The 22,771-nt window shown below is 54.6% G+C and overlaps 1 protein-coding gene across 1 annotated transcript; it reads left to right on the forward strand.

Annotated features, from left to right (window-relative positions):
- The first annotated feature begins 2,523 nt into the window (after positions 1-2,523).
- SCN4B (sodium voltage-gated channel beta subunit 4) lies at positions 2,524-22,494 on the forward strand. Its single transcript, XM_046015194.1, has 5 exons — positions 2,524-2,839; positions 10,494-10,666; positions 11,895-12,123; positions 14,933-15,062; positions 18,840-22,494. The coding sequence occupies exons 1-5, from the start codon at positions 2,779-2,781 to the stop codon at positions 18,931-18,933; spliced, it is 687 nt and encodes a 228-aa protein (XP_045871150.1). The 5' UTR covers positions 2,524-2,778; the 3' UTR covers positions 18,934-22,494.
- Positions 22,495-22,771: the final 277 nt, after the last annotated feature.

Consider the following 22,771-nt stretch of genomic DNA (forward strand, 5'->3'; position numbering starts at 1 on the left):
ATGCATTCCTCAAGCACTTTTCCTGTCGGGGGTGTGGAGCCCTCCTGATGTTCTTTAGAGGAAAGCCGAGGGTGGAGGGAGGGAATCACATAGTGCGGGAGGCTCTAATCCTGGCTTTGAGACACACATTCTCTGTGACCTTGGGCTATGCATTCTACCTCTCTGGGCCCGGTTCTTCAGCTGTGAAATGCGTGTGTCTCCGGAGGATCCTTTGGACAGGCAGTGGGGAGGGTGGAGGGCACCGGGGACAGGGCCCCTTTTCCTGTGGCCAGGATCTAAAGATAGCCAGAGAGCTCTGTCCCCTCCCCTTCTCTGGGCAGGGGTCACTTGCCTTCCCTTTGGCTCACCTCCTCTCTCACCTCTGCCTCCTGTTCTGAGAAACATGAGCCCTGCTGTAAAAATAAAGCCGGCAGGCCTGGATGCCTGGACCTGTGGATCTAGTGTCCAGGACCTCCTTGGGGGAAGGGGAGGGCAGGCCTGGAGATGGGAAGAGACTTAGCATTTTGGGGGGGCCACAGACCTCTTTGAGAATAATGGGAACTAAAATGGACTGCGTGTTTACCCTCTGTCTACCACTCTGCTAAACATTTTTATATGCAATGATACCTCATTCGGTCCTCATAGCGAGGTCCACCCCCAAGGCTTGTAAGGCCTGGAATAAGTGTACAAATGGAAATTACATATGTGCTGAAATATGAGTTCTAAATCGGGATAACAAAGGGTTTAAATTTATCTATTGTCCTCTGACTTGATTACTTTTCCCTGACCTTTATTTGAAGACCTAGTCCAAAAGGCCTTCTCGGGTCCACTCTCATGCGTGCCTGAGAACATTTCACCTGATGTCAAGTTTTGGACACTCCCCAGCCCCCCCTGCCCCCCCCCCCCCCGCAAACAGCTGTACCTTGCCCACCACCTGGGTGCACCGTCAGGCAGGGTTGGCTCCTGGGAGAAGGGGCCTGGGGAAGAGGCTGGCTCAGGGTTGAGTCATCCGAGCAGGGACTTCCAGAGGCCCGGATCTTCAGAGCCTGGTCTAGAAGAGGGAGGTGCATGGACCACCCTCCCTTTCTGCCCCACGGGACCCCCTTGCTCAGGGGGGAGATGATAGCCAGAGGAGGGCCAGAGCAAGGCTCTGGGAGCTCAGGAGCCCAGGGCCCCTGAGGCCCCTCCCTGTCGTCCAGCCCGAGTGTGGCATTGTTCTTAACAATCTCAGGAGGTAAATATCATTCCCTTCACCAGAGTACAGATGAGGCTTCTGCAGAAGATTGCATAACTTGCTCAAGGTCGGACGGCAGTAGACGCTGGAGCTGGGATTGGACTCCCCGGCGCCTAACCCCAAAGCTCCTGCAACACGGTCACAGCTCACGGAGGAAAGGCAGTGGGGCTCTCTTCTGGAAAAACAGGCATTCAGCATTTCTCAGCCACCCTGGGGGTGGGGGGTCCATGATCTCCTTGAAGCCCACTAGGGGACCCAGCTTAAGAAGGTGGGGTGCTGGTGAGGCAGCGGTGGGGCTGTGGCAGGGGTCAGGGCGTGGAGTGGGAGCAGGTTTTCGAGTTTGAGTCAGCCTCCAGATGTACGAGGAGTGGAGGACCAGGGAAGGAGACGGGATCTGTGACTGAAGGAGGGGTCTGGATGGTTGGAGAAGGACTGCTGAAGAGGACAGCGAGGATAGCAGACACTGGCTACCAGACCACCCCAAATAGCGTTTCTCACACTTCCCTCAGAGGTTAGATAAGGCTTGCTGGGTAGCTGTCTCACCGCAGCCCTGCTACCTGCCTGTAACCGCAAGCAGGGAGGCCTGCCCTGGGCTCCTTCACCCCCCACCCCAAAAGGGAGGCCCAGGGAACCTCCTGGAGGAGGGGGCAAAGGCAGAGTCTGAAGGGACAGCCTAGGTGGGAGAAATGAGAAGTAGGGGTGTGGCGGGAGGGTGTAGCTGGACGCAGATAGGGAGTGTTCGGCCTGGTTGCCTAGCTGGGAGCATCACGATTTCTCAGGAGTCCACGAAGAAATGGGAGAGGTTGGTGGACGGTGGGCGGGGGCAGTTTGCAACTGGAAGCTTAGTTCCGGGAGCCCCGCGCCGCAGGGGCAAAGGCCGAGGGCTGCAGGCGCTGGGGGTCCTCAGTAGCCCCTCTGCGGCCCCGGGAGAGGGAGTCGCTGCCCTACTCGTGGTCCCCAAAGCAGAACCAGCACATCCTTCCAACACCAAGAGCTCGCTATCTACTCCCCCCCAAACTATCCTCCTAATTGGCAGCTCAGCGCCAGGGACGATGCGGGCGGCTGCGGGTGGCTCTGCAGTGCCAAGCCGCAGCCGCCCAGCCCGAGCTGGAGAGGGAGTGGGGTGCCCGGCCTGCTCCAGGGGCTCCCGGGGCTCCCGGGGCTCCCGGGTGGCGAGGCAGGGCGCGCCGGGCAGGGTGCGCAACGGGCGGGGGCGCCCCGGGCTCCGCGGCGGCCACCGCCCCTCCTGCGGCTGGAGCGCTTCCAGAGCAGAGGCGCAGCGCCGCTCTCCTCTGCGCCCGCTCAGCGGTCCTCGAGCTCGTCGCCGTCCTCCTCCCCTTGCTCCTCCTTCTCCTGCCGCTGCCCTCAGCAGCAGCTCCGGGAGCCGGCTCCTCCTCTCCCTCCCTCCCCCAGCTCTTGTGCTCTCTCCGCTAACTTTGCCGAGCCCCGGCGGGCGGCGCAGAGCTGCGGGCTGCTTCGCGGCCCACTGCAGACAGCGGGCTGCGAGTGGCTGTGCCCGGTATCTCGTCCCCGCGCCCCCGGCGCGCTCCGGAGACCACACGAAGATGCCCGGGGCCGGGGACAGAGACGCAGCCCGGGCGAGATGGCTGGGCACTGGGCTTTTGGGTAAGGCAGCCCCGGCTTGATCCCTTCTCTTTCTCCACCCTCTTGCCCCCGGGGAGGAGACACTTGGAAGAGAAGTGCCTCGGACCCGGGTGGGCTTTGGAGCGTGGCGTGGTGCGGAATAAGCCCCGCTACCACCAGTTTCTTGCCGGCCGCCCTGCTCGGACGGCTGTGCCCCCTGGGGACCGTGCGCGTCCCCCGCCCCAGCGGCCAGCCCCGTGATTAGTTCTTTGCTGTCTCCGGTGCCTTCACCTCCAGGCTTCTGGAGCTGCCTCTCGGGGCTGCAGCACGGGTCTCCTAGGTTCCGAGGTTTAGGGGTGCTAGGCGAGGGTGTCTGTGCCCTGGGTTGGGGATGGGGGGGATGTCAGGGGGTTGCACGTGTGATTGTTGGGGTGGTGCTTTCTACCCTTGCCCAGAGCTGTTTGCAACTTGGATGCTTGTTGCCCAGGCATCAGGCATGCACCAATTGGAGGGGGTGGAGAGGGGAACGCGGGGGCGGAGGGGGCTCCCCTTCCTCCTGGCCCTTTTTCTCTTTGTCTCCTCTGCCCTCTATCTCCTTCAATGCCCACTGTCTTCCCTGAGGCTCCACACCAAGAACTGGAGAGGGTTGGAGGGACTCAGAGGATCATTCAAGCCCCCTTTTAGGAAGGATCTTGTCTCTCTTCTTAGGAAGAAATCCCACAGGGAGAACCTGTTTAATCTGCTCTCAGCTTTTGGTTTTGGGGGTGAATGTGAAGACTGAGGAACAGAGTCTTAATATCTATTAATATGGACATGATGGTTCGAGTGGCGAACTCCAAAAGATTAGAGAATGAGGTTGGTCCAGAATATAATCTCCTCGTAAAACCATAGCTGGATTTCGACGCAAACTGACTCCATCTCTGGCACCTGGACCTCTTCCTGTTTATACTTGTCAGATTTGGCTTTTGGCAGCTCCCCTCCTCTGACTGGGCGCATGATGTAGGCATTTGTGCTGAAAACAGGGAGACCCAGCTTTTAAGGGTAGTCGTTGCTGTTTCCACAAATGTAAATAAACTGTCTGCAGACCTGCATGTTGGCACATGGTCCTGGAGGGAGACAGAGTATTTTTCTCACTCATGGGCCACTGATTTCATTACATGCCCCCAGCTAGAGAGAAAACGCTGGTGTTTTCTCCTGCCCCTTTGGCACAGATGTGTGCTGGTTTCACCGTGACCCTAATGAGGTTGGTCTCCATGAGGTCTAAGGCATCTCTTTCGGGGGCTGACCACCGTGCTGCTGCACACCCCACTCCCCCCTCCCATTTCTGATCAGCTCCTGTTCTCACGGTGACCATGGCTGGGGTAAGGGGGTCCCTGGGGACTTCACATGCATGTGGTTGTTAATCCAGCCCACTTATCAACACCTCTGGCTTCCCTTCCTCTTACTGCCCAGCTGGGTGGTGGGATGCCAGTGACTGGGCCATTAGAATATTCATAGAACCACTGTGGGAAACCACACAACCCTACACACTGGGGGAGGACTGTGGGCAGAGTCTCAGTACTTTTCTCCAGGGGGGAGTCCCCACTTCTTCCAAGGACTGTTCCGTTGGGTAAACTAGGTAAGAGTAGGAGCTCATTGGAGCAGGTTTGGGTGAGGCCCTGAGCTACCCTCTGGGAGCCCAGGAGAAAGCAGAGTGATTTTCAGGTGGGAGACTTGCAGGCCCCAGAACTGGTCCTGCCTACTGCTTCCTGCCCTTCTGGTTTGCAGAACGAATACCACCAGGGGCCCACTTTGGACCTTGTCCAGGCGGCCACTGCTGAGCCCACCCAGGGGGCATTGCTTTGAGCTCAGGACCCAGACACCATCCTTGCCCTCAGTCTGGCCTGGGGAGAGCAGAGGCGACTGGACAGCCCACTGCAGGAAGTGTGAAAACCATATCACAGAGCTCCTCAAAGGATGAGGAAACCAGTGTCCAGAGAGGGAAGGTGACTTGCCCAACAGGGCCAACTGATGGTCACGTGGGCCAGAATCTGGGTCCCCTGGGCTCTGTCAGCCCGACTTGCCTCCTAGTTGACCAAAGCTGGCTGAGAGGGAAGGTCAGCAGGACTGTGCAGATGAGCCGAGGGAGGGGTGAGGCATGCAGGGATGGAGGCCTGGGGGCCCAGACAGCTGTGGAGACTGTGCATGGAGCATTAGCCTCCCAGGAGTCCTCCACCGCCCCCAGTTCCCTGGCCTCATGTCAAGCTCAGTCTCACAGACTGATCCTACAGATTTCTTCTAACCTCACAAGACGTCCTTCTCTTCAGTGGAGGAAGAGTTTCCCAGGCTGCATCATTGCAGCTGGGGTTTCCGTGGGTGCCAGTCCCCTCCCGAGCTCGTAACTGGTAATATATCTGTCCTGCCCACCCCTTCCTTGTTCCCTCATTTGCTTAATTGCTGTGTTCTGTGTTTAATTATCACTTGTGAGGGCGCTATGTTGCACAACCCTCTTTCCCTTGGTATGTATTTATTAAGGGCTTGTTTAATGAGAGCACAATTAAGGAGAGGGTGCTCAGACCCGCTCAGAGAAAAGGAAAGGGAAGGGGAGGTAAGGAGTTAACGCAGAAGAAGGCGGGAAAGGAGAAAACTGGTGGGGGCGTGGGGTGGGGTGGGGGAGAATGTACCCGGTTTGAATCTGGCTCTGGTGATTGTCTTTTTCTGGAGATGCTGCCTTATGCGGTATCCCAAAGCCCTTTGGCCTGTCCGCCCCCCCACTGGGTTCTGTGTGAAACGTAGACCCTAGCATGGATTCTCAGACTTCGCCCTCTTGCTGAGTGTGGGGATCCCTGCATAAGCCTAGGCGAGCATTCGGCATTCTGCAGCCCTGCAAGAGGAAGGACAAGCACACTGTTTGGGCTTGTTGGCAAAGCTGGTTTTGTTGAGCATCCAGTAGTCCCTAAGGGCCCTGCTTCTGTCTCCTTGAAGCTCCTGGGGGTGGGCAGGAAGTATGCAGGTTGCCTAGGGAGAGGGAGCTAAGATCTTTCCTTTGTCTCTGGGCCCAGGGGCCTTGGTTGGCCCAGCCCTCCCTCCCACAGCCCCTCGGGGCCTGACCCCCAGGAGGGGTCTTGTCCTGCTGCCTCGGCCCACTTTCTGCCTCTCAGCTCTAACTTGGAGCCTGTCTGACTCCCCTGGGGCCCCAGAGTATCAGCTTCCCTATTACAGTCAGCCTGTTTCCGCCTGCCATGCCAGGCCAGGCCTTGGAGCTAAACTTAGAGTCCAGGCCACCTTGCCCCTCTTTCCTCCCTCCCCTTGGGCTCTGTGTGTGTGTGTGTGTGTGTGTGTGTGTGTGTGTGTGTGACAGATCCCTGGATGTGGGAAAAGATGGCAGACCATTTTGTGCCTTGGCATTTGCCTTGGGATGTCTGCTGGGGGCCTGAAGACTGTGGCTGGTGGGAGTATTTAATAGGATTTGCATGCACTGAGTACTTTTATTGCTTTAGTGGAACTATGGAGTCCCGAGTCAATCCTCAGACAAAGCCCCGTGGCACCCAGGTGAGGATGGGAGGGAGGGAAGGCTTCAGAGAGGCACGAGATTGCTGGTTAGGGCCTTTCAGTGAGCAAAGGCAAAGCTTCAGCGCTCAGGGTGGAAAGCTACAGGATCATGGGGACTTGCCCATCGGTCCCACGATGTCAGAGACAGGCCTCCAATCCCAGATACACATGTGCACACACTGAAATTCTCAACAGCTGAAACTCTAAGCCGCTTCTTAACATGAGTTGGTACGGGGGCGAGTACAAAACGTGTGAATGGCCTGGAGACACGCTCGGCAGACACTGGTTATTAAGCGAGGGATGCCCTGGTTACTTCCAGACCCGTGATGAAGGCCAGAACTGCTCCCCTCCCTCCTTCTGAACACCATCCTCCTCTACCCGCAGGGTGCCTCAGGTCAGGGGGATGGACTCACTGAAGCCCTTCCTGTGTTTTGTAAGCCCGTGTTTTGGCTTTACACCAAGCTCAGGAGATAGGAAAGACAACCGTCCTAGTTTGGGGGTGTGCGTGCTGGATGTGGCAACCCTGACTTTCTCAAGGTCAGCAGGCAGAGCAGGGTCTGCCTTGCACCTGCTGACACCCCCACCCCCACCCCCCACTCCTGGCCTGGCCATCCTACTGGAGCTCTTCTCTGGGGGCCTCCAGTGGATCAACACTCTGGCCTTGCTCCCTCTGTCCCCCTAGTACAGCCTCACACGGGACAGAGCACGGGAGATAGGCCCCTGGGGCTTTCCTACGCAGGAGCCTCTCAGACATTGCACGCAGAGCTTCCAGATTGCTGGGAGGATGTGTGGTGCAGAGGCCGGCCCTGCCCACCCTCTCTGATGCCTTCCCTTGGACAGGGCTCTGGACTTATCTGTGAAAGCCTCTGTGCCTTTTCTTTGTCCCCTCCAGGCTGTGGGGAGAATGGCAGTGTTTCACTGTGGCAGTCCTGAGGATCTTAAGTCATTCACACAGGCACGCACTAATCAGGCAGAAATGTGCATTGTCATGAGCTAGACCTTAAAGAAATAGTCCGTCCTCTGTTCTGGACTGTTCTTTTGCGCTTTTTTTTTCCCTTCTACCTATTTAAAGCAGTTTGAAAGATTTTACTTTTGATGTGCATTTTTGGTACTCTTGGAGATCCCATTCTGGCTGGGGTTGGGGAGGTGATCTGACCCCTGACTTGAGTTCCCTCATCTTCCCTAGGATCCAGGTTCCTGGGAAAGGGGTTTCAGGAAGCACTGGAGGCTGGAGCTGGGGTTCTCCTTGGAGCTTGGGCCCCCAGGGAGGCTTGTGATTATCAGGAAGCTTTTCCTGGGGGCTTTCCTGTCATAGCTCTGTATTCCGTTCCTTGGTTTGGAAGAACAGTGGGGGTGGGAAGCAGAGCTGGGTTCTCCTACATCATCTGGGCTGGAGGGCGGGCTCTCCCGTCTGGCCTCTGTCCCCAGACCTCCTGGGGAGGTGTGCTGCAGAGCAGGAGCAGAGGCAGAAAGAAAGTCTTGAGCGCTAAGCAGAGGTAGCCTTGACAGTGTAAATACCTCCTATTCCCCTCACTGGGGGTGTGGCCTTGAGCAAGTTCACGTCTCTGAGCCTGTTTCTTCATTCTGTATACTGAGGATAAAAATGATGACCACACAGGATTAGTATAAGGATTAAATGAGACAATGTATATAAAAGGCCTGTCCTTTCTTAGAGGAAATGCTAAGTCCTCGATTCACCATTGACTCTGTGGCCCTGGGCCAGTTACTTAACCTCTCAGAGCTTCAATTTCATCTAATCTGTAAGATGAGGAAAAGTCTACCTACCCTTTAGTGTTCTAATAAAAGTTGCCGTTCCTAGGTAGCAACCCTCTAGCACAGTGGTTCTCGAGGTATTGTCCTTGACCCCAGCATTCCCTGGCGTCATTTAGAAATGCAAGTTCTCAGGCACTAGATCTACTGAATCAGAAACTCCCGAGGGAGGGCCAAGCTCTTTGGTGCCCCCCAGATGATCTGATGTTCCCTCAAGTTGGAAAAGCCACTGCTCTAGAACACTTCCTGGCACCTAAGAGCCGATCAGAGAAGGAGGGCTAACTTCTCAGCACTGATGGGAACCTTGGTAGGCAAGTCCAGCTATATTAGGATGTAAGAAAGGATCTTTTTTTGCTTTGGGGCTTTGGAATGCTAGAAATGTTTCTTGTTGACCTTAGGCAAGTCACTTAACCTCTCCATGCTTTGTTGTCTCCTCTGTAACAGGGACCTATACTAGTATGTCTCTCACAGGATGGGGGTGAGGGTCAAATGGGCCCATCAGCTATTATCAACAGTGGCAGGGGCCATGATCGGTCACTGGACCCCTGGGGGTTCTTTCTGACCTTTGGAGGTAAGAGCACTCCACTTTGCCTTCAGAAGTGAGGGTGATGTGAAGAAGGTGAGAGGAGCCCCAAGGGCAAGGAACAGGGCAGCCAGCTCTCCTCAAACCTCCTCTGTCATTTAAAAAGCATTGCTTAGGGGAGCAAAGCAAGGGAAAGCTGGATAGGGGCCATGGGGGATCAAGGTAGACAAAGGAGGTCCTTCCTTGGGAGTGAGGACAGGAGAAAGAGCAAGGTTGTTGACCTTTAAAACAAAGACAGCCCTGGCTGTCTTGGGAACAACACCAATTCTGGGGACAGACCTGGGCCGACAGAAGGTTTCAGGGGTCCCGGACAGTACACCTGATCAACCCAACCGAGTGTCCTCCCATGTGGAGCCTTGTAGTCCTGTCTCTACAGCGGCCAGTGAGAGTAACGGATCAGTCTGGGGCCTCAAAGAGTGGCGTTGTGGGATCAAAGTAGCTGAGAGAAGGTGCGGTCTGGGAGGAAACATCGGGAAAACATTGGGACAGGAATTAGTCCAGCCCTATGGCTCCTCTCAACTGCCCACCAGCTCTTAAGTCAGACCTGGGCTCAGACTTCAAGAGTCCCTAGAAGCTGTACAACTTTGGGCAAGACACTTTGCTCTTCTGAGCCTCGCCTTTCCCATCCGTAAATGCAGGATTAGTGATACCCATCTTACTGGTGTGGGGTGGGAAGGCAATGGAATGACCCACTGGCAGCTCTAGCAAGGTTCTGGGCCGGGAAAGGGGGTCACTGGGAACCTGCCTAGGACTCTCTCTGAGACCTCAGGTGCCCCTTTCACGTCGTGGCAAGGACACCACCTAGGCATCTTATTCTGAGCCCCTCCCCTTGGGTCTCCTCCAGGAGGGCCAGGGCCCCTTACAAGGACTTGTGAGGGGGGAGTCCCAAAGGCCAAGAGTGGAGACTGATGGTTTCCACTCGCCCCAGCGGCGGGTGTGTGTGGGGGTGGGGGGGGCCGGGTCCGGAGGGACCAGCGATCCTGCACCCTCTCCAAGCTGCCCCGGCTCCAGCATCCTGGGGTCGGGAATCGGCCTCCACCGGTGTCTCCCGCCCTTCCTCCCACTTTCTCTCCTGCGATCGCGTTCCGCGCGCTCGGCTCGCCGCCACCCGGTACGGCCCAGTCCCTTCCCCGCCTGGGCCGGCTCCCTCCTGTTCCCAGGGTCCCGGCCCGTGGCCCGAGGGTGTGGGACCCGGCCGGCCAGCCACGCTGGGGCGGGAGGTGGCCCTCTGCCTCTCCGCCTGTTGGGGTCGGTGAGCGTGTCCAGGGCTCCTGGATGAGAGGCGGCGGCACAGTGTCTTGGGCTGCGTTTGGCCATTTCCTCTTCACCGCGAGGGACTAGGCTCTGGCACGCCGCCCTCCCCCCCCGCCCCGGACCCCCCCCCGCCCCATCCGGGAAATGTAACCAGGGGTCAGCGCACCATCCTAGACGAAACTCCCACGGCAAACAGGTGGAGCCCGTCCCGCGCACGGAGTGGTGCGGGGATGGCACTTGCGGGGACTGCGCCCGCAGGGTAGGGGCGCGGCCTCGAGGCAAGGGCCTCGTTTTCCTGGGTTGGGGTGACCTCTGGTGGTCATTCCGGGTGCCACGCGGGCAGCTCCCTGGCCCAGGCAGAGGGGGAGAGATGAATGAGGGCAGGTGGCTCAGGCAGTGTTAACTGAGGTAAAGAGAACCATCCTCCGGAAGTTGATACACAGGGTGACAGCGACCTCCCTGCCTGGCCAGGTCACTCCTCCCTGCCCGAATGTCCTCTTCCAGAGCTCCAGGCTGGAGATTCCAGTGGGGTTTTCTTAAGAGGTGCCTGTCACACAGGTCTCTTCCTGCTCCCGGTGTCCCTGTCGCTGGAGGTGTCTGTGGGAAAGGCCACCACCATCTACGCTGTCAATGGCACAGAGATCCTGCTACCCTGCACCTTCTCCAGCTGCTTTGGCTTTCAAGACCTCCACTTCTGGTGGTCCTACAACATCAGTGATACCTACCGGACCGTAAGTAGTAGGGAAGGGACAGGACATCTCAGACACTCCTCCCTTCCCTGTCACTCACCCCTGCCTTCCTTTCCCCTGTTCTGGTCCCTTCTGGACTGACCTCACTGTGATGGTCCCCAGAATCCACCTATTGTCATCCTTTCTCCTAGCATTCTTTCCAGAGCCTGTCCAGAAGGATCTAAGTAGGAAGGATGCTTAGATGGTATTGCCAGAATTTGGGTTTGTTGGAATTCTTGGCTAGAGTCCTTTGTCTGGTCTGAAGAAATGCCTGAAACTTGGATAGCTTGTGTAAAAATAATTCAGTTTAAAAGACAGGAGAGAGAAAGACCTTTGGAAGGCTTGGAGAGAGGAAATGAGACGAGTCCAAATGTGAGAAGGGCTGGGGAACTGGACCTAGAAAGAAGGGAGAGGCGGCTAGGGAAGAGAAAGGTCTTCTTCTTCTTCTTTTTTTTTTAAGATTTTATTTATTTATTTGACAGACAGAGATCACAAGTAGGCAGAGAGGCAGGCAGACAGAGAGGAAGGGAAGCAGGCTCCCAGCTGAGCAGAGAGCCCGATGCGGGGCTCGATCCCAGGACCCTGAGATCATGACCTGAGCTGAAGACAGAGGCTTTAACCCACTGAGCCACCCAGGTGTCCCGAGAAAGGTCTTTTGAGGGAGCACTGGTGGTGAGGTTGGGATGCACAAGTCTGCAGGTATTTAGTGAGTACTCACTGTGCAGTCTCGTAGGGGACTCAAAGTGTACATAAGGAGGCCACAAGAGACCAACTCTGGATGTAATGAAACACTGGGCTCAGGGCCGCTGATGGACAGTGCTGTAGGATTGACCCAAATCTTGATGGAGGGCCAGAATTCAGATGGACAGGGTACAAGTTGTCAGCAAAAGCTGTGGACAGTGGTGGTGACAGAGGGATATGAGAGTGGTAATTGCCAGAGCCATTACGTAAAAGGCTTTTATGAAGAAAGAGATAAAATCTGTGCTACGTTCCAGGGAGATCTTAATGACAGAAAATGGGTTTAGCTTGGAGCAAGTGAAATTCAGGTTAGACAGGCAGCGCTATCGGTACTGGAAGGAAACCAAGTGGGGGGAGCACCTCTGGCTGTATGTAGGCTCTCTCAGGACCTGGACAGCGAGGCACCCAAGGAATGGGCTGGAGTGATGCCATGACTCTTGAGGACCACGATTTTTTTCTGAGCCCCCTCTTCCCCACCCCCTTCTTCCCCTAGCTCATAGACGGGACGGTGAAGAACGAGAAGTCCGACCCCAAGGTGAAGTTCAAAAATGATGATCGCATCACTCTAGAGGGGTCCACTAAGGAGAAGATGAACAACATTTCCATTCTGCTGAGGAACCTGGAATTCAGCGACACAGGCAAATACACCTGTCACGTGCAGAACCCCAAGGAGAATAATTTTCAGCACCAGGCTACCATCTTCCTCCAAGTCGTTGATAAATGTAAGCAGTGGGGGCTGGGATGAGGGCAGTGGGGTGGGAAGCATGGCGGGGTACCCCACTCAGTGGGGTCAAAGGGCATTTCAGTCAAATGGCAAAATGGACCATGCTGGTGTTTTCTTTCTCTTTACGCTTTCGAAAGTTACTGGAGTCACTTCTGGAAGCTCAGATAACATAGCTCTAATACCTATTCTGCCCCTGAATAGCTTATGATACACACTTTGCCCCTCCGAGCCTGGTTTTCCTCACCTGCAAATTCTGCCCCAATCCTAGGATGCTCGTGAGAAGTAGGGATGGGATATAGGATGGTTCGTGGTGGGAAAGTCCTCTGTGTGAGCTGATGATTACCGCTCTTGTGTATGCCCCTAGCAACTGTTAATTGAATGCCAGGCATCAAACCAAAAGGGACACGAATGACCCCCAGTGTTCTTCCTTGAGGAAGGACTACAGTCCAGGGTAAGACCGAAAACGGTTCAACAGAGGACAGACAGAGGGACAGAGCACGTAGAGCCACAGGCAACTGAGACTGAGTCACTGCTCCCCTCTGGAGGTGGAACCACAGCGGAGGACCGCAGTCTGCCACAGGTGGGACAGGGCGACAGGGAAAAAGCCCATGAGGAGCAGCCGGCTGGTCACATGACCGCCGACACTAGAGGTGGTTAGAGAAGGGGCTGGTGGGGTTATGCTGGGCTTCATGGATGCGGAGCCTGGAAGGTGAAGGGGGCACAGAAGTAGAGAAAAAGGGAAGAAACCTGTTTGTGCTGCATTTCTGGGGTGCCTGGGGACTCACTGCTCTCCTGGATGAAGTGAGGTGCTTGGAGAGAGAGAGAGATGCCCATGGGTTCACTATTGGCTGTGCCAAGGGCAGAGCCAGAGGCCTTCCAGGCAGTTCTCTCTGAGCGTAGAGCCATTGGAGTCAAGGCTGTGTATGGCATCATCTCATCCTTTCGGTCTGGATGTTGTCCTGCTTGTGCTCAGCCTTTGCAGGAGGGAAGAGGAGGGGAAGGGAACCAATATTTATGGAGGATAAATTTATGGAGGATCTTGAAAACTGAGTTAGGTGCTGTCCCTTGCCTTTGCACCTTTGTCCTTCCCATGGCCCTTTGAAGGGATCTTTTCTTCCTTTTTATAGATTCTTTCATTCATCTAGTCAACAAATATCTGTTGGGCAACTACTTATGGGGCACCTACTGTGGCATGAACAAGGTAGACAAGTTTCTGCCCTTATGGAATTTCCATCTAGTCAGGGGAGATGTGGAGTAAACAAAATAAAGAAGAAAATGGTGTTGTATGAGAGAGCATGGCTGGTGTTGTAGGGAAAAAGCAAAACAGGGAGGGAGAGATGGGGTGCTAGCAGTGTCACTAGGGAAGACCTCACGGAAAAGGTGACGCAGCATAAGGACCTTTGAGGGAGCAATGGAAGATAGTCCAGGCAGAGGGAATAGCAAGTGCAAAGGCCCTGAGGCCTATACTTGAACATCAATGAGACCAATGTGGCTGGTGCAGGGCAAACGGCAAGAAATGAGTCAAGTTAAGCCATGTTATGTGGGGCCTTGTAAGCTTGCATGAGATGGGAGCCATTGAAGAGCTCTGAGCCGATCAGTTAGATCCTAGAACAAGCTCTCTGTGGGGCCAAGAATAGATAATGAAGTAAGGAGTCCGGTTAGGAGGCCCCTACAAATGTCCAGGCTGGGATGTCTTGAGCCAATGTGGTATTGAGAGATCAGATTCTGGAATTTTTTTTAAAGATTTTATTTATTTATTTAACAGAGAAAGACAAAATGAGAAAGGGAACACAAGCAGGGGGAGTGGGAGAGAGAAAAACAGGCTTCTTGCAGAGCAGGGAGCCCAATGCGGGCCTCGATTCCAGAACCCTGGAATCATGACCTGAGCCAAAGGCAGATGCTTAACGACTGAGCCTCCCAGGCGCCCCTGGATTCTGGAATTTTTTTTTAAAGATTTTATTTATTCATTTGACAGAGAGAGACACAGTGAGAGAGGGAACACAAGCATGGGGAGTGGGAGAGGGAGAAGCAGGCTTCCCGCTGAGCAGAGAGCCCAATGCGGGGCTTGATCCCATGACCCTGGGATCATGACCTGAGCCGGAGGTGGCCTCTTAACCAACTGAGCCACCCAGGCGCCCCGGATTCTGGAATTTTTAAGTTAAGTCTGTAAGGAGTCTCAGGGGGATTGAATGTGGGGTTTGGAGAAGGGAGGGGTCAAGGATGACTCCAAGGATTTTGGTCAGAACAACGGGAAGGATGGAGTTTTCTCAATGGAGGTGAGGAGACGGAGAGTGGAGCAGGTTCCAAAGGTCATGAGTTCAGTTTTCAGATGAGGAAACAGGGAGAGGGCTTATGTGGCCAGTTCAGCCTGCAAAAGTTACCAGCCTGTTAGTGACTGCTGAGACCCTGAAGTTAAAATCCAGACGCCCTGGCCCCAAAGTCTTCCAGCCACGTAAAAGTTGTTACAGGGAGACTCTTGATTTTTCCTGTGTGGACAAAGGAGGTCCAGAAAGAGACAATGACATGTTTAATGTGGCAGTTTGGGGGCCAAGTCAAACCACAGTGGGCCCTGAATGTGAATTATTCCAGAACTGTGTGTGTGTCCATGGGAGGGTATGTGTGTGGAGGGGTTGTGTTGTACCTTAGCCGGGTAGACGCCATGTTCTAGCTTCTGTTTCCTGTGGGGGTGGACACATCCCAGATGCCAGGGTTGGAGGGGTGTAGCCATCAGGCTGCCATCGTGCTGGGCTCCAGGTGACTCCTGCTCCACTCACCCACCCCCTTCTCTCCCTGTTCTGGCCATACAGTGGAAGAAGTGGACAACACGGTGACCCTCATCATCCTGGGCGTCGTGGGTGGGGTCATCGGGCTCCTCATCCTCATCCTGCTGGTCAAGAAGTTCATCGCCTTCATCATCAAGAAGACTCAGGAGAAGAAGTGAGTTGACTCCATTGCATGCTCCTGTCCTCCCACTGGCCCACCACCCACTCTTGTCTTGTGTTGTGGGTGTTCCCAGCATCATCTCATTCCACCGTCATCTGCCCCCATCCGCCTTCATCCTTCCATCTGTCCCTTCGAAACGTCCTCTCTTCCCACTCCTACTACCCTTTCCTGTCTCCCAGCCCCTCTTCCTGTCCCTCCTAGTACATATTTATTGAGCACAGTGGATTCCCTGAGCACATGAACTTACTCTTCCTTATCCTGCTTCCTCAAGCATCCCTTTAGCTTCCCTCTTTCCATTTGTACCTCCCCAACCTAAATCCTACCAAAGGATTTAGATGCCTTGTTTTTTTTTTCATCAGAGAAAAGCCAAGATTCCATGTATAGAAACTCTAAAATGGGAAGACCCTTCTAGAGAGATGGGAATCTTACCGTGAGACTCTGAAAGTTCACATGGGGGAGACTAAAAAAACAACAACAACACAAAGGCTGATAGGGCCTCCCCAGAAGCCTCAGGGTGAGCTCAGATTTGAGATAGACATCCTAAGGGGAAGGGGAGGGAAAACGGGGAGGTAGAGAGGGTATGAGCTCAGGTCCAGAATTTCCAGAACTATGTCAGGCTCCAGAGAAGCAGGAGTGAATGTAAAAAGGCATTTGGAAATTGTATTTTTTTTAAAGATTTTATTTATTTACTTGAGAGAGAGAGAGATTGAGAAAAAGAGAGAGAGCACACAAGCATGAGTTGGGGGAAGGGGCAGAGAGAGGGAGAAGCAGACTCTCCACTGAGCAGGGAACCCTGTGCGGGGCTCGATCTCAGGATCCCGAGATCGTGACCTGAGCTAAAGGCAGGTGCTTAACTGACTGAGCCACTCAGGTGCCCCTGGAAGTTGTATTATCATCAAGAAAGGTGAGAGGAGACATTGGAGCAGAGAGGGGGGTAGCAGCAAGGAGATGCAAGGGGGAAGGGAGAGCTGCTCTCTTTCTGTTCCATTCTGCTTTGTTGAGAAGAGGGAATTAGGCTTGAAACGCAGAAGTTGTGCTGGTAACAAGGGAGGGAAGCTGAAGTCAGGAGGGATGTTAAGGGGACGGCTCCGGGGGGTGGGGAACGGGAGGCACTGACTGAGACAGATGAAGAATTCTTGGATTGTCTCCCTGCGTCGTGGCCAGAGTTTTGGAGATTTTGAAAGAGAGGCCAGGGGCATGGAGTTAGACCAAACTCTCTTTTTGGTTTTGCTACTGATGGTTAGCAAAACTGGAGAACAGATTATTCAACCCGTGGTTTAAAAGCTCCGAGAAAAGAAAATAGCGATCCTTGGGAGCTGCCATGGGCTCATCAAGAACAAGGCAGACCAGACATTTTCTTGCCAGGGCACTGGTGGGTCAGGAGACGGCTACGGTGGTAATGCTTCTTGTTATTCACTGAACGCCCACCACGTGGTAGGTGCTGGGCTGGGTATTTATGTGATAGCCACGATTTTTCTATTTTACAGTTGAGCATGGTGGGGCTCAGAGTGGTGATGTAGCTTGCCCAAGGCCACACAGCTGGAAAGTGATAGACCTGAGATTTGCATCCTGGCTTGTTTGGCTTCAAAGCTTTAACCACGGTCACCGTATCCTACTGATTTGGGGAGTATATCCAGGGTTCATTCATTCCTTCTTTGATGTGATGGCTGTTTCTGAGAGAGTGTGTACAAGGCACTGTGCCAGGGGCTGTAGGAAATTCTGGAAGGAATGAGATTCTGCCCGTGAGTAAAGAAGACAGGGTGTGTATGCAAATCAATGTGAGACAAGGTAGAGAGGATGGGTGCCAGCAAAGATGTGTGATAGAATGATCCAGGGGTTCCGAAGAGGGTGGAATACTAGGGAAGGGTTTTTGGTCGAAGTACGTTTGTGGCAGGCCTTGCAAGACAATCTAATGTAAGCCCTGGGGAGGGTGAGGAGAAGGTCGTTCCTGAACTGCTGAGAGCAGAGGCAGGGTCTAGGAAGAGACGTGTCTGGAGAACAATGTGTTTTGTCAGTGGAGAGACTGCTGGGATTAGTAGGGGGGAAGGAGAGAACAAGCCTGCAGAGGGCATTACGGGGAGACCCTTGGGGACTGGGGAGTCTGGGTTGAGATGGGCTTTTTTCCTGGGTGCAGGGGAGCTGGTGAGGGCTTTCAGGGCCTGGCATGATCAGAAGGCTTTGGAAGAAAGGGTCTGGCCTTGGTGAGCACAAGGACTGGGCAGGGGGAGGCTGGAGGTGGGAGACAGACCACAGGGAAACCTGAGAGGGATCCTCTGAGTGCGAGGAAAGCCTGCATGAACAGCAGAGATGGGGTGGCTTCCCCAGAAGAAGGGAGGTGTTGGACAGCATCTCAGGGTTTCTGCTTGTGGGGCAGTTCCCCCCTCACCTTTCCTGCTCATCTTTGTCGGTCTCAAATTCTGTGACCTGTCCAAAGAGCCCTCCCTGACCCCTTGGAGGAGGCTTCCTATGTGAATCCCTCCTTGGTAAACCCTTCCTCCTATCGCTTATCACATCGTACTGTGGTTACTCATTGAATGTCACGTTGTCTGGAAGACTGTGAGTTTTCTGAGAGCAGGCAGCCTCCTAGCCTGACAACGTGCTTGGTACCCAGCAGATTCTCAGAAAAGCAATATGGAGTGCTTGTGAGCAATGAGGTGGACGGAAATTGTCTGGGTTGACTACCTTAGTTATAGAGATACGTAGGTAGATTGATTGATCGATTGATCGATTTGCATAGAGGTCTTTACTGGTATGCCACAGGCCTCTGCTGATTCATTGTTATTAAGATTTGAATTACACCAGGAATGATATCAAGTTTTCAGGGACCTAGTGACTATGTTGGAGACCAAAACTGGGAGCTAGGAGGAGCTTGAAAGGCTGGAGCTACGGACTAAATTTTGCAGAACAAAACAGATGAGGACAAAATAGTTAAGTCCTTCCTGAAGGCCTTGAAGCCGGCTACATAAGTCTGGGGTGAGGCTGAGATAGTTCAGCCACAGCAGCCGTGAAACAGGCTTGGAAGTTTTCTGGAGCAGCAAGCTCAAACTGATGTAGCTGTCAGGTTCCCCGGAGCGCTCTGCACAGCCCAGGTGCTGCGGGTGAGGGTAGGGTGGAACATGCTCGCTCTGGAGCGTGTCCAGCTGCCAGCAGGAGGTGGGGATGTCTTCCCATGTAGCCATCTCCCCTTCCTGCTGCCACCTCCCATCCTACCACACTCTGCCCACCCCCGCCTTCCCTGCTGCCCAGACCTCTGCCTGCACCGCCGCTTGCGTGAGCGTTCTTCTCCCTCTGGTCACAGCCAGCTCAGAGAGGAAGGGGGTCTGCGGAAGGAGATCTTTGACCTTACTATACTGCCTGCTGGCCTGCACACTTCCCGCTGGGTTGGCACAGCCTGGGAATTAACCTGGTTTGGCTTCCTCTGTGCACTGATCTCTGGGACCAGCGCCTGGTGCCCTTGCCTTTCACCAGGCTGGGATGACTCAGTGATAGCGGGCCTTATCAGTCCTCTCTGCGTGCCGGTTGTAGGTGCTTAGTGATGCCTCACAGCACCCCCATGAAGAAGGTCATCGTCATATCCATTTTATAGATGAGAAAACTGAGGCCCAGAGGGGTTCCGTGACTTGACCTCTTGCCACCTTTGCCTGACAGAGGGCCAGGGGACGGGCATGGGGCTGGTCGCGGGGCCCAGGCTCCTGTCCACAGTCAACCCCTTACTCTGGCCCCTCTCCTCACCCACTCACCAGCTCCCTCTCCTCCTTTCTCCCTCTCCAGGAAGGAGTGCCTCGTGAGTTCCTCAGGGAATGATAACACAGAGAATGGGCTGCCTGGCTCTAAGGCCGAAGAGAAACCACCAACCAAAGTGTGAGCCCCTGCTGGGGGCCAAGTGGCAGCCGGGGCCTCACTTGCTGATGACGAACTGATGCTTGAGCCATGTCCGTGAACCCACGTGCCTGAGACACCTGCTGCTTGGCTCCAACTGTAGTCTTCCTGGGGAGAAACTGGGGTCCTGCCCAGCCTGCCTGCTCCCTCCCAGACAGGGCTCCCCAGGGATGAGGGCTGGCCAGGGGAGGGGGCTTGCAGAAAGTTCAGGAAAGGAAAGGAGGGCTGGGTGGTATGGAGGGCGGTACCCCTGACACATGGGGTACATGGGGTCTTCTTTAGTTTCCTCACCCTGTATGCGCAATACCTTGGTTTTCCTCCAGATTTCTCTTTAAGAGAGGCTTGGGGGGGATCACGAGGCCTGCCCTGATAGATGGACCCCCATGAATAATAGTGTGGAGATCTAACCCTTTTGGTGGTGGATGTGGCCTAGAAGATTCTTTACAGGATCCGGGGTGGGAGCCTACTGGAGGGATGCCAATAGTGAGAGGCTCCGATGGATACTGACCCCCCAGGTCCCTCTGGTAATGCACTTCCCTCCCTCCCACACAGGGTGTCTGGCAGTCCCCGATCCATCACCACTCCCCAGACCCCTGGTCCCCCCACTGCTGCTTGGAGTCTGTGAACCCTCCCAACTAGGGCTGGCCACCCTGGTCTTGGGGTCCTGGCCCCCCTAGACTGCTCCTCTGATCTCTGAGTTTCTAAGGGGCTCATGAGGGGAGCCTCCCACCTTCCTGGAGCACTGGGGTGCTGCCTATGCCTTTCCTAGCATTTCTCCCTGGGGAAGCAGGACTGTAGAGATGGGAGAGCCTATGTCCGGGACCTCTTGGCCACTGGGATGCCCACCCCAGCCCCACCCATCCTGGCTGCCCCTTCTTGGCATGGCCGGCCCATTGCCGCCCCTGGGAACTCCTGAGCTTGCCTCCCTACCCGCTCCTCTTTCCCTGAGGCAGCAGGTGGCGTCATCTTGCTTGAGGTATTGTTCCCTCAAATCCTCCCCTCCTGTGGGTTCACGCCCACGCCTCCCTTGCCCTTGCTCATCCATCACACCTTCTCCCCTGGCCCAGGGTCGTTCACCTCCACCCTGGGGTCAAGGGCTTGCTTTCACCTCAGGGATCCTCTTGCTTCAGAAGAGGGGGCCCCTTGGGTTTTCTGGCTGCTTCCTGTTCAGCTGTGTCACCCCTTCCCCACCTCCTCTGGGGTTGGGGAGGAGCAGGGAGAGGGTGCTCAGTCTTCCTTTGGTTTCCTGAGAACTGGTTTGCACACCCCTGTGTGGGGGGGCTGGACTGTGCCTTAGCTTGTCATGTCCACACTCATCCCCTCCATCCCCTCTCCAGCCTGTGCATGACAGCCAGCCCTGGGGTGCCACTATCAGGGGTTCCCCAAGCTGCCTCCGCCCAAGGTCATGCTGGGGACCAGGGAGCTGGGGTGGTGCCACCCATGGCCCCCTGGACAGTGATGGAATCTTGGAGCTGTCGGGAGACAGTGGTGGTGTCCCCACGGGGCTGGAGGCATTAAGTGAGTGCTGCGGTGTTAGCGGAGGACTCTGCCATCTGCTTCTCCTCGCTTCCTCTCTGATACTCTGTCCTCTGGGCCTGGGAGGGATGGGAGGGCAGTAGCCTCCCTTTCCAGAGGTTTTTTTTTCTTTCCTTCCTCCTTTCCAAAGAGGTTATGGGAACTGCCTAAGGATTCTCCCTGTTAAAAAACAGCTGCAGGCTTCCCCCAGGATGGGGGTAGGGGAGACTGAGGAGCAGCAGCTCCGGCAGGTACCTGGCTGTGGCCTGTGGCCCTCACCCCACCTGATGGGTTCGCAGGGTCCCACTCTGATCTGCCTGCAGGACTCCCATCCTTGTCCCCCCAGAACCCGAGGCTCAGGCTCAAATTGTCCTGGTTGGGAAGCAGACAGACAAGAGCTACCAGCCATTTGGAAAACTTCTTGTGTCTAACTTCATAAAAGCTTCTTCCTCCCCCGCCCCCCATTCCAACATTTGAATGAGCTGAATCAGCTGGGCTCCCCTTAGTGGCTTTGGAGGAGGCCAGGTATATAGAGCAGGGGGGCCGTGGGGGAAGAGCATCATCCTTTCCACTCCTGGGTCTACTGTTGACTGATAGGTGGGTCATGCATCTTCTCTGGGCTCAGCTTTTCCCATCTATAAAGTGGGTGTAATCATATGTACCTACCTCCCGGGTTGTGGGGCTTGGTGATTTTTTGTTTTAAAACAAACCAACCAACCAACCAACCAACCAACCAACCAACAACTTTTTGGCTTGGAAAGGGATCTAGGAGGCCAGGCATTATAATTGGAGGAATTGTTCCAAGTCTGTCCTGTCCTCACCTCTGTGTCCCATCCCTAGGAGACACATGCACACACACTCACACACATGCACACTCGCACGCATGCACTTTCTCTCTCACTCTTGCGTGTACTCTCTCTCTTCCCACTCCTCCCCCTTGGAATTATTTTAGTTTTTGTAATATTAGCAACCTTGGCTCTGATGCTTAAAGCTTCTTATCCACGGCTCTTGTTTGGGAGTTTCCAACAGAGGTGAGATAATAGGGACTCTGGGGGACATTTTGGGTAGTCCCAGTGCCTGGGGGCACTATGGGCATTTAGTGAGTGCTCAGGAATGCTCAGTTTCATCCTCACAGCAGAGAATTATTGTGCCCTAGTACTGGGGTGAAATCCACGGAGGAACATGGGCATGGATTTGCAGTAGAATGTCTGTGGGCAAAGCCATCTTCTCAGAAAGAGCCTCAGTGCGTGCAGATCAGCAGGGGCTGGTGAAGGTGTTTCCAGGACTTGTGGGCTAGAGAGAACCATTTACAGAACTGATCTTGGGAGCCCTGCCGGCACGCAGCTGTGCTGACAGTCAAGTCAGTGAGACCAAAGATAGAGTTTTCTGAGCTCCCCATCTTTGACCTCAAAATGGGACCTCAGCATTCCAGGCCTTGGGTTTCTCCCTGGGTAGGAATTGAACAAAAGCTCATCAGAATGAATCTGTAAGGCTAGAGTGGTCTGGGAGAGGGGTCAGTGGACTTCAGACGTTACCCACCTGGCTGGCTGACCAGAGCAGGAGGTGAAGCGAGGGGTGTGACAGCATGTCCCAGAGATGGTGACAGGTGATGGTGCGTGTGGAGACGCATGCCTGTGGCCTGGGGGGCTAGATGGGGGAGACTCGGCACATTTGGGGAGCCATCTTCCCTGGCCTGAGCTACACCTGTTGGGACACCAGGAACCTGAGAAAAGATGAGACTGAGGGGAAGACCAGCCAGGCTCTTTGGTTCCATAATTCCGTGACTCCATGACTCCCTCCCACTGTTATGGACAGTTGCCAGGAGTGCTAGGGGAGGGAGGGCAAGGAGGGGAACTTCTCGGGGGAAAAACCCTACAGCTTGCTTCACCTCACTGCGTCCCACGTTGGAGTCCCTCCCCTCCCACCTCCCACCTGATATTCAGAGCTTTTGACTATCTTATGCATGGTTTATTCCTCTGGCTTGGATGACAATACCCATAGTCACTTTTTTTTTTTTTTATATAACTATAGATCAAAACAATGCAGCAGTGGGTCTGAGGCCTCTGGTCCATGGGTGCCTCTGGGAGGCACAGATATGCACACACCCAGCAATGACTTGTGTTCAAGCACAGAACAGATGTGATCAACTATCCTGCCTTTATAACACGTTTGGCATTGTAGAATTTTATTTAGCTTTGCCTTGAATGAAATAAAAATTATGTTTAATAGAAATGGCTTGGGGTTTCCATCTTTGACTTATTGAGAGTTGGGTTCTGGTTTTATTGCTTGCCAGCTGTAACTGGGACAAG

This window comes from Meles meles, chromosome 8 (assembly GCF_922984935.1).
Source record: "Meles meles chromosome 8, mMelMel3.1 paternal haplotype, whole genome shotgun sequence".
Classification (NCBI taxonomy): domain Eukaryota; kingdom Metazoa; phylum Chordata; class Mammalia; order Carnivora; family Mustelidae; genus Meles; species Meles meles.

Excerpts from the sequence above, each read along its gene's own strand:
- SCN4B (XM_046015194.1), top strand. The coding sequence starts at position 2,779 with ATGCCCGGGGCCGGGGACAGAGACGCAGCCCGGGCGAGATGGCTGGGC. Across the intron at positions 12,124-14,932 it reads CCTCCAAGTCGTTGATAAAT|TGGAAGAAGTGGACAACACG; the intron begins GTAAGCAGTGGG and ends CTGGCCATACAG. Across the intron at positions 15,063-18,839 it reads AAGAAGACTCAGGAGAAGAA|GAAGGAGTGCCTCGTGAGTT; the intron begins GTGAGTTGACTC and ends CTCCCTCTCCAG.